The following is an 11,676-nucleotide window of genomic DNA, read 5'->3' on the forward strand; positions in this document are numbered from 1 at the left end:
AGAATCCCAAGTTACAGTGGTATTTTTTTAATAATTGAAATTTTAATGATAAATGATTTCCTTGTTTTTAATACTCTGAAGCTAAAATTTAGCCTTTTCTGCCTATAAAGTAAGGAGGAAGTCTAACACATAAAAAACTTTACCTGTATTACTTCTATGAGAGACATCTCTGTGATCAAAAAAGAATTTCCTGAACTCTTAATTCCAGGTCTGAGGCCTGTGTTTAACACTGCCAGGAGTTAAATGTTTGCTATGAGAAGGAATATGGATATCTCTGTTTCCTAAATAATTTAAGAAAGTATTCATTTATACTTTAAGAAATTCTACCTTAAAGATTTTGAGCAAAGTGGGAAGCAGCCGTATAGCACAGGGAGATCAGCTCGGTGCTTTGTGACCACCTAGAGGGGTGGGATAGGGAGGGTGCGGGGGAGACGCAAGAGGGAGGGGATATGGGGATATATGTATATGTATAACTGATTCACTTTGTTATACAGCAGAAACTGACACACCATTGTAAAGCAATTATACTCCAATAAAGACATTAAAAAAGAAAAGATTTTGAGCAGAAACGTAATTTATATACATTTGTTCCTAGAAGTTTAAATCAGAACTAAAATATAGTTTCTTGTACACCAGAGAGTCAAAGTTTTAAACAATATTACACGGAGAGGTGGCATTCTGAGTGCAGCTGCACTGGATTTGATATTTGGTTGGTTTTGGCTATTGTTGATTTTGCTTTTTCGGTAAGTTGCTCAGCCCTCTACAGAGGACTGACAAAAGTGGTTTATTGAAAATAGACCTGTGCTTATCTAAAAGCTGATACCTGACTTTGGTGGTTTCAGAGAATACCTCCTGCTTCCAGAGACACAGCCTCTGCATGAGGTGCTGTACTTCAGTGCTGCCCACACCCTTCGCCAGCACCTGAACGCTGCCCCGCGGATCGCCCTCCATACTGCACTCAACAACCCGTATTATTACCTCAAGGTAAGAAGCAGTCATTTCTCTGACAATTTAGTTCAGACTCCAGGCTTTATGTATCACAAAAATATTGTAAATTTGCAGTTCTAATGAGCAGGGAACTGGCAGCTCAGGGTTGCACCTCTTTCAGATATTTTTAAAAATTCTTTAGATTTTTAGAGGGCTTTTTCTAAGCCAATGAACTAACACTGCCAACTTTTGATCATGCGTAATTGTCTTCTCCTTCATGTGATAAAACCAGATCATAGGCACTAAGACTTGAGTATAATGCTACTACTCTTGAAAATAAAGGAAAGGTTTCTTACAGACTAACAGCAGATAATAGGTCAAACCATATGGCCCAGTGAAATTACTTAAAAGAGCCAAATGATTGTTTCTGATGCAAAAAAAAAAAGGAATTTCATCTTGGATTTTAAACCAAAGAAAGATCTGCTCTGAGAGTATCTCCAGAGCTGAGTATAGAGGACAGCCAGCAATATGCCAGGGATAAAACTGCTAAACTCCAGACACATTTGCCAGTTCCAAGTTGTTCTTTAAACGGAGAGTTCAAGACAGTTGAGTATTTTTAAAACTAACTTTCCTATGACCAGGTAATATCATTTTAAACAGCTCAGTAAGCTATATTTCGGTTATATACACACACATAAAGTAATTTCCTGATAATTTGCTAAGTTAATATTAAATTGTTAATTTGTTAATAAGTTATCAACTCAGTTAAACACCTAGAAATCTTGCAACAGAGGATACTTAAGAAGTGACTCCATAAAACCTATGAAGAGAGTTCCGAGGTATTGGTTTCCTGTCCAGAATGGCACACAAACATGCTAATAAGCCTTACAAGAGAGTACTGAGTAGGAAGATGTAAATCAGTGATTTTTCAATGACGGTGGTAGTGGGGTACTTGAATAATTTCATATTTAAGGCACAAAATATCAATTATTTTTATTATATAAACCACAAATTAAAACTCTTTACATAATCTGTCTTTTTGGCTAGTAGTAAGTCACGGAAGAGAACTGGTGCGATTTCAGCAGTTTTGGGAAGGGTATAATTCCCATGTGTATGTTTGAGAGAGATTTTGTTTCTTAATAAGAACCATCATTTTCACATAGGTTGAAAAAACATTGATGGTTTTGTAGAGGTTAGGATCTGCAGTGTTGACAGCAGTCTTCTTTGAGAGATAACTTATATCCCTGGTAGTGGTGTGTTGGTATACAGTTGGTATACAGTATACAGTATAGTAATTGCTAGAATTCATGTAATTACAAATGTTGGAAGTGGCATTTTATTGAAAATCCACAAAATTCCATAAACTTTTATGGAAACCAGAACTGCATTAGAGTCTCAATAATGAATAATGTATGATTAAAATGAAAAAAATTAATAATTTGTGATGAGAATGAAGAATATGCTTGTCTTCTGATCCTGGCTGTATTCATCTAGTGATTAGGAGCTAGAGGGATTTTGACCAAGACCTCATCCTAAACAACCAGCTAACTATTGGAGAGTAGGTGCAACTCACAAAATAAAGGAAACCAAAGACTACACTTATTGGCTTACTTAATTCAGGTTAGCAGGTTAATTAATGTCTGATTTTGTTCCTCATCATTTCTGAAAGGTAGTTATCTTAGTTTACTGTTATTTTTAGAATGAAGCACTGAGAAGTGAAGAAGGTTGTATTCCAAATGTCGCCCCAGACATCTGCATAGCATATAAACTGCACCTGGAGTGCAGCAGGCTAATCAACCTTGTGGACTGGTCGGAGGTAGGTCAGGGGGAAAGAGCAAGCTGTCTATGTGTCTAACCATCCATGACAACTTTCCTGGAATGTTTTTATGCTTTTGGTACTTTGAAACTCATCTCTTATTTTTTCAATGCCCTGTCTTTGGTTTGGAAAGCATTATAAATCACCTGGCAAGTTTCTCCAGAAAAGCAGCTCACTGCTCAACAGTCCCACACAAACCCCTGCACTCTGATCCCACACCCTCAACCGAGCCAATTCTGCATCCATGCCAGGTCAAAATAAGTACATTTTAGTATGTTTAGCAAAAGCTAAACAGTTTAGGTCAGTTCCGTTATTCCACAGAATAAAAAAGTACATTATTAACTAGCATTTCCCTTATTGCATAAAAGATAAGATTGGAATAACTACACAAAAGTTAACTCTGTTAAAGGCCCTATTTGACACATGTCACCATTTAAAAATATGCATAATCGGCTGCTTCCAAGAAAAATAGGCATTTTCCTGGGAGATGGAGGTTGGAGTAGAGGATACAGGGCATCCTTTGCTTTTCAACTTTGAATAGTTTTGCTACCTGTTTTTCTCTGCACGTTTCTTAATTCTCTGAAATATAAGATTATTCAGAAACCATTCCATTATCTTCTAATTTTTTTTTCTTATGCAGAGAGCTCAATACTTTATTTAATAGATCTTTATTGTAGTGTAATTGCTTCACAAAACTGTGTTAGTTTCTGTTGTACAACAAAGTGAATCAGCCATATGCATACATATGTCCCCGTATCCCCTCCCTCTTGCATCTCCCTCCCACCCTCCCTATCCCACCCCTCTAGGTGGTCACAGAGCACCGAGCTGATCTCCCTGTGCTATGCGGCTGCTTCCCACTAGCTATTTTACATTTGGTAGTGTATATATGTCCATGCGATTCTCTCACTTCGTCCCAGCTTATCCTTCCCCCTCCCTGTGTCCTCAAGTCCATTCTCTACATCTGTGACTTTATTCCTGTTCTGCCCCTAGGTTCTTCAGAACCTTTTTTTTTTTTTTTAGAGTCCACATATATGCATTAGTATATGGTATTTGTGTTTCTCTTTCTGACTTAACTTCACTCTGTATGACAGACTCTAGGTCCATCCATCTCACTACAAATAACTCAATTTCGTTTGTTTTTATAGCTGAGTAATATTCCGTTGTATATATGTGCCACATCTTCTTTATCCATTCATCCGATGATGGACACTTAGGTTGCTTCCATGTCCTGGCTATTGTAAATAGTGCTGCAATGAACATTGTGGTACGTGACTCTCTTTGAATTATGGTTTTCTCAGGGTATATGCCCAGTAGTGGGATTGCTGGGTCGTATGGTAGTTCTGTTTTTAGCTTTTTAAGGAACCTCCATACTGCTCTCCATAGTGGATGTTATCAATTTACATTCCCACCAGCAGTGCAAGAGGGTTCCCTTTTCTCCGCACCCTCTCCAGCATTTATTGTTTGTAGATTTTTTGATGATGGCCATTCTGACTGGTGTGAGGTGATACCTCATTGTAGTTTTGATTTGCATTTCTCTAATAATTAGTGGTATTGAGCATCTTTTCATGTGCCTCTTGGCCATCTGTCTGTCTTCTTTGGTGAAATGTCTATTTAGGTCTTCCACCCATTTTTTAACTGGATTGTTTGTTTTTTTGATATTGAGCTCCATGAGCTGTTTGTATATTTTGGAGATTAATCCTTTGTCCGTTGTTTCATTTGCAAGTATTTTCTCCCATTCTGAGGGTTGTCTTTTTGTCTTGTTTATGGTTTCCTTTGCTGTGCAAAAGCTTTTAAGTTTAATTAGGTCCCATTTGTTTATTTTTATTTCCATTACTCTAGGAGGTGGGTCAAAAAAGACCTTGCTGTGGTTTATGTCAAAGAGCGTTTTTCCTATATTTTCCTCTAAGAGTTTTATAGTGTTCAGTCTTACATTTAGGTCTTTAATCCCTTTGGAGTTTATTTTTGTGTATGGTGTTAGGGAGTGTTCTAATTTATTCTTTTACATGTAGCTGTCCAGTTTTCCTAGCACCACTTATTGAAGAGGCTGTCTTCAGCCTCTTGTATGTTCTTGCCTCCTTTGTCGTAAATTAGGTGACCATATGTGTGTGGGTTTACCTCTGGGCTTTCTATCCTGTACCATTGATCTATATTTCTGTTTTTGTGTACTTATTTATAGTGATCATCAGTGTAGTTTTGAGACTCTGAAATTTGGTATCAGTTTTTAAAATGTGTCAACTACCAGCAGCAGCAGTGCTTGACCTGGCTTAAATACAGAGCCTTCAAGTGCCATAAGAGATGTCTGGCAGTGGCAGAGATTTTTATCTTCTTTCGTCCTCTCTCTCAAAAGGCCTTTGCAACAGTTGTGACAGCTGCTGAAAAAATGGATGCAAATTCTGTAACCTCAGAAGAAAGGAATGAAATTATCCAGTATCCTTTAAAATCAGTTCTACAGTGTCCAAGTAAGCATACAGAATAGTTTATAGTTTCTCCAGATCTACATTAGAGATTTAACCATACCATCCCAAGATAACTCGTTTCTAAATACTTATTCTGAATTTAAAATGGCCCAAATCTAAACTATTTGGTCTAAAACTTATATAAAGGTCATATTCCAGAATACACCAAAAATGGTCATTATTGAATTCTCTATTTTTCTAAGGTTATTAATATACTTTAAGAAGTTGGCAGGGAAGCAATTTTCGTACTTTGTGAAAAATGAGAACCAGACAAGTGTTACACACTTTTCCATTCGTGTCTTATTGACAGTAGAGTCTAATTACATTTAATGTTTTCAAGTGTTACACACTTTTCCATTCGTGTCTTATTGACAGTAGAGTCTAATTACATCTAATGTTTTCCAGTAAGGGTTTTAGTTTAATTTAGTAGTATGTATTCAGTTTACTAAATCATGTTTTAACATTGAGATTTTAACCCCTTTTTGTCAGAAGTACATGGTGAATTTCCTTAGCTATAGCCTCCAGTGCTCGGTTTATTAGAGCTGTTTCTGAACTAGAACTTTTAGGATTTATAAAACCTACCAAACAGAAGACTGACCATGTGGCAAGGCTAACATGGGGAGGCTGCTAGAAAGCAAATGAGTGAAGCCAGAAAGATAGCATTTAGCTTAAGAGTAAAAGGAGACCAATCATATTTACACACCGGTAGAGGAAGATTGCTTGGGAAGAAGCATAATGTGTAATCCCTGTGTGATGTTTAAACAGAAAAGTAGACTGTTAATCCCTATCAGGAATGTATCAAAGCACCTTTGGAGTACTTTAGAATCCAACAAGTAACATGCTAACATTGCAAGTAGAACCTCTCTCAGAGTATCACTGCAATTTTCATTCATTAAGAAATTATGAATAAATTGTTCTTGAACATACATAATGTATAAATGTAATAAATTCCTTTGTCTAGGGGTTTCTATTAATAGGCATTTAATTTAATAGTACTTATTCCTGCTCCCCCAGTTTCTTGCACTGGCATTCCTCACTTTAGTAAATTATGTAATAAGATGAAGATTCTAGAGGTTTCTCCTAGTAACTACAGAGGTTCTAAAACTTCCTCTGCTGCCCCATTTCCTTTAGTCATACAACTTAAAAAGCCCCAAGTTGTGTGGCTTTATGCTTAAAGGCAGTAAATATTCTACATCAGGAAGACCCATCATGGAGTCTTAGAGCCTCTAAGGCCTTTACAAATCACATCAACCTTTTAAGACACAGATGAAATGACATCTGAATCTCTTCCATGACAAGAACTCATTAAGACAATGAAACAAGGAGACCTCAAGTTCATTATTTAATATTCTATTTCCAAGAGAATTCTGGGATGTGTCTTTAAGTATACTCACTAACATACCAAAATTACCATGCAAATATGACCAGGAGAAAAAAAGTCCAAATTCAGTGAAGACTGTTTTAGTTGCAAACCTTAGAACTGTGTACTTGCAGGTCTTTTTGTGTGTGTTTGCTTTGAGGACAAATTTAATGTATAACTAATTGTTTTTAAATTTAATATAAACTTAATATATAACTTAAACTTCATTAATTCTGGAGTGTAAAGGAGGTATTATGAGTATAAAGGGCATCTTAGCCCTCTGGCAACAGGGTGGGCCAAGATGACATTAATGGATAAATGCTCCCTTCCCCACTTCCTGCTCCAAAAACTAAAAGTGCAAGATGAAATATACTCCAAAACAAATCATCAGAATGTTGCCAGGGTTAAAAAGAAAGGTAAATCCCAAGGTACCAGAAATAATTACAAGCCAGAGCAGAAAGTGTCTAGCCCTACAAAGCTTTGAGACAGTTACCAGAGTAGCATTAGTTCAGATAGATTAAGTCTTACTGTCTTCATCTAAAAGATGCCAGGATTTCTTACTCAGTAGAATTTAAAAACATGTACATATGCACAAAGGGCTGTCAACTTGGAAAGTAAGGAATTTATGATATGTAAACATAAACACCACCACCAATAAGGAAGAAACTGGACAAATAAGAGGCTTTTGACACCTTGGAATCCATGTGTTAGAGGCAGAGCCTCTGTCACCTAGGGGTCCCTGCATGAGGGCATGGAGCAGAGCCTCTGCCAATGCTCATGATCAGAGCAGAGAATAGATTTCTACTGTGTGAAGTTTTCCACGATTTATCTTAACAGCAACTAGGTCACTATTTTTTCTCAATATTCTCTAGCCATTCCCCTCCAATCAGAGGTGTCCTCAATCATGTGTTTCATTTTTGACTATGGTTGGTAAAATCTAGGGAAAGAACGTGTGAATGATTTTAAGGATTTTCCACCTATCGTCTAAGTGAGGCAATCAGCAATACTCCATGTCTGATTAACGTGAAGACACCATCAATATCTACAACGCAGTTTCCTCAGCTTTCAAATGGTGCAGATGAGTGTCAGATAAAATTGTGTTTAGAAACCATTCCTTTTGACAAAATGCTTACACTGTAAGGTACAGAGCCTCACACAGACCAGCAGATTTATGTCAGTCTGAGGCACTTGAGGGCTCTTGAGCCCTGCTTCCTTTCTTTTTTGCTAGGCATTTAGTTGAATTCAGCCTATCTAAATGCATGTCAGGCACTGAACCACTTCGATTTTTCTTACTGTCTACTTAAGGATTAGGTAAGAGTAGCAGGATGGAAACTGTTTTGTAAATATTCAGTCGAAGCTGTAAAATTGAAACATGAAGCTCATTTGTGGTAGCCATTAATGGAGCACAAAACCCTCAAGCCAGCCTATAAAGTGTCAGCTTAATTATGTCCATTCCTTAATACTGTAAAACCTCACAAATGGGATATTATGATGCACTAAATCTTGTGGTTAATGAAATACTATCTGAAAAGTTTGAAAATTTCAAACTGTTGAAGTAGTTTGAAATTTTTTCACAAAATATTGAGCATGTACCATGTGCCAGGCACTGTTGCAGGCCCTTGTGATACTTCAGTGAGCACAGATCTTTGCCCTCATTGCATTCTAGCAAAGAGTACAATGATTAATTATATAGTATATTACAGAAAAAAACGAAACAAACAGCAAAAAGAAGCAGGATGTCATGCTGCAATTTTAAACAGTGGTCAGAACAGGCCTGAGATGACGTTTGAACAAAAAGATTTAGTCATGAAGTTTTATGGAAGAAGTGCATTGTACACAGCGAACAGCCAATAACAAAGGTCCTAAGGGCAGTACGCAAGCTGCACTGGAGGAACAGCAAAGGTGGCCAGTGTGGGACACGCAGTGAGCAAGAGGTAAACTTCAAACTGAGTGAGGCGGGGTGGAGGGCAGGTAAGTTATGGCCCTGCAGACCATTGTAAAGTCCTTACCGTCTATAGGTGGGAATCCATCTAAGAAAGACTTAGACCTTTAAGGGATCACTGACTGCTATGAGAACAGACTGGAATAGGTTTGGAGACACAAATAAGGCAAAACAAAGACCAACTTGGAGGTCACTGAAATCATCCAAGCAAGACACAAATGTCTTCAACAAGAGTAATAGTAGAGATGATGAGATTTTAGATGGATCCAAGATCGGATGAAGGATGTGAGGAATTCAGGGCTGTTTTTTGGCTGAGAAACTTCTGAATGTAGATGCCATTAGCTGAGGAGAATTTAAGAGGCAAAAAAAGGAGTTTGGTTTTGGACGGGTCTTCAGACCTCTTATTAGATATCCAAGTGGAAAGGTCACATAGGGAGGCGAATGTAACCATCTTTAGGATTAGATGAGATTACCAGAGTATGAGCAGAGGGGGCAAGGAGCCCAAGGTCAAACTCTGGTTATGTTTTAAAGTTCAGAGAAAGGAAGACTGGGCCAGCAGCCAGTAATGGGAGGAGAATCAGGCAGGTGCGGTTAGTACCTTGCAAGCCAACTGAACGAAGTGTTTTAAGGTCAAATGTCAATTAGATTTAGCAGTGTGGAATATATTGGTGACTGAGTGGTTGAATAGTGAAGACTAAGCCTGGTAGCCATCACCTACCAGATGACCTAACAAGTGTCTAAACTTATCACTAGTCCATACTTATCACACAGAGCCATACTTTGTGTGATACACTGCGGAGATCATAGCATCATCTTATACAAAAGGTTTAACCTGAAACTAATAAGTGCTTTAGACCTAACTTCCAGTTTACAGTAAGTGCAAAGGGATAGAAGAGATTAAATTAAGGACATTAATTAATGACAAAGAAACATTCAACAAAACAGGCCTAGTTGTTCCAGAAAGTCAGAATCTTGATTGAATCCTACTTTAGCGAGAAAGCTACAGAAGACATTTTGAGGACAAATGGGAAAATCTGAATATGGACTAGATGTTAAATTAGGGAAGCATTACTTTAAGTGGGATAATGTTATTGAAGTTATGTAGGAGAACCCCCTTGTTCTTAGATGCATCATGTATGCGTTCTTTGAAGCAGTTAAAAATATACATATAAAGCAAATATGGCAAAGTAATTGTTCCCTTTAAGTGGATCGTTGGACCAATCTTTCAGCTTTTATGTTTTGACTTTTTTCCTAATAAAAAAATTTGGTGACAATAAAATATACCCAACTGAAAAAAAAAAATTTGGTGACAAAAGGAGCGGGGAGGGGGAAGAAGATTGGAAATTTAGAAAATCCTTGAGTTCTGCTTCAAAGGTTATAGAACAGAAAAATAGGTAATAGCTAGAGAGGGATTACAGGATCAAAAGACTTTTAATAGCATGTTTATTATGCTTATGGGAATGATCTAGTAGACAGAAAGGAAACGGAGACAGGAGAGCACTGCTGGCCCTGTCTTTGAATGAGCTAATGCTCCTCAGCTAGGGCAGAGGCAGGAGCAGAGAACTGGAGCCCCACCAGTGAGCAGACAAGGACAGGCTCATGAGGTGCTTGAGCAGGATATTCACTTATTAACACCGATTACTGTGTAATTGTGAAGTAAGGGAGTAAAGAGAACCCTAACAAGGCAACTATTGTATATTCACTGCCAACCCTAGCTGCTTGGATCAGCTGGGGAGCATTATTTAAACAGATTCCAGCTCTTCCCTCCCCACTTCTTTAGTCTTCTAAAGCAGTCTCTGTGGGTAGAACCTGGGAAAGCGCTCCAGTTAATACTGCTCATGCAATCAGTGTCTCATTTGGAAACCATTTTCTGTAGGGATATGAGGTCTTGCCATAGGCCAAAGATAGCTTTGATATTTTAAACCTACAATCTGTTTTTTTCAGATTGCCTGTGCCTATTTTTCCTAATACAAGAACTATACCTGGTGATGTGCCTTGTTAATAGTGACTTACTGAACACATTACAGTAACCTGAGTACAGCACCACACCAGCACTGGCTTTTACTGTAAAAGAAGAAGATGACTCTTTGTTAGCACACTAAATTCTGAAGATACTTACTTACTAGAAGCAGTTTTAGGGCTCTTTGGGAACTCAGAGTGTGGCTGGTTATTTGCACTAATGACCACCTACTGGGTCCGTCTAAATCTTGGATTAACTACATCCAAGAAGTTGCTCACATTTTTTATTTTCTGAAATTACCTCACACACTACTTAAAATCAGTACGCAGTCTATGAGCTAGGACTTTTTGCTAAGGTGGACAGCAGAAACTTGGCTGTGGAGGAAATTTTGTTCTTGATCAAAGCTGAATCTAGAATTAAAACATATTACTTGTGGCTCCATTCAGATTGCCAGCACCGATTTCCTTTTAGCATATCTTGCCCGGTAAATATAAAAACCAGCTCTTTTATAAATTTAAATCTACATAAAAATTCACACATGCTTATTATATAAAAGAATGTTCGCTATTTTGGGGTGTGAGAAGGGATAAAGCATATTTACAGTCGCTCTGCCCCCCTCCTCCACACTTAACTTACTGCTTGCATTCTAAAATGCTGTCCCACTGCACCAGCAGTTCTCGGCTGGGGACTGTTTTCTTCCCCCAGCCCGGACATCTGTCAGTATCTGGAGGCGCCTTTTTTGGTTGTCACGACGGGGGGAGGGTGCTACTGGCATCTAGTGGTTGAGGCCAGAGATGCTGCTGAACCTCCTACAATGCACAAGATGGTCTCCCCACAACAAAGAATGAATCTGGCCCAAATTGTCAACAGTGCTGAGGCTGAGAAGTAGTCCATTAAAATCAGATAGAATTATCCACCCTACTTAAGGTCAGCCTGCACTATATACCATTGTTTCTCAGGCACTTAAATGGGCATATGAATTACCTGGGGATCTTGTGAAAGCCCTATACCCCTTTTGGCCTTGTTTTAAAGAAAGAATTGGTGAAATATAATCATTAAAGTTAAAAAGGAGGAAAAAAAATTCTTTTTGTATCTTCCACTAATTAGGTCAATTATAAATATTTATGTCCCAGTATATTTATGACTTAATTAGTAGAAACATGCTAATAGAATTTAACAAAAGAAGTCACTGAAGTATTTTTCCTCACTTCATCA

At 37.9% G+C, this 11,676-nt stretch overlaps 1 protein-coding gene across 8 annotated transcripts in view; it reads left to right on the forward strand.

Moving 5' to 3' along the window:
- Positions 1-11,630, forward strand: part of ORC3 (origin recognition complex subunit 3) — a 66,473-nt gene extending 54,843 nt beyond the window's left edge. For 3 of the 8 annotated variants that reach the window (XM_079938814.1, XM_079938809.1, XM_079938810.1), the window contains 4 exons: positions 843-984; positions 2,627-2,743; positions 5,091-5,170; positions 5,725-11,630. In XM_079938814.1, coding sequence (XP_079794940.1) covers positions 843-984; positions 2,627-2,743; positions 5,091-5,170; positions 5,725-5,830 — 445 coding nt within the window. In that variant the 3' untranslated portion in view covers positions 5,831-11,630. The remainder of the gene's footprint in view (positions 1-842; positions 985-2,626; positions 2,744-5,090; positions 5,171-5,724) is intronic. The other 5 variants (XM_079938811.1, XM_079938812.1, XM_079938813.1 and 2 more) reach the window with 2 other exon arrangements.
- The last annotated feature ends 46 nt before the right edge of the window (positions 11,631-11,676 follow it).

Source organism: Stenella coeruleoalba (assembly GCF_951394435.1).
Source record: "Stenella coeruleoalba genome assembly, chromosome: 12".
Classification (NCBI taxonomy): domain Eukaryota; kingdom Metazoa; phylum Chordata; class Mammalia; order Artiodactyla; family Delphinidae; genus Stenella; species Stenella coeruleoalba.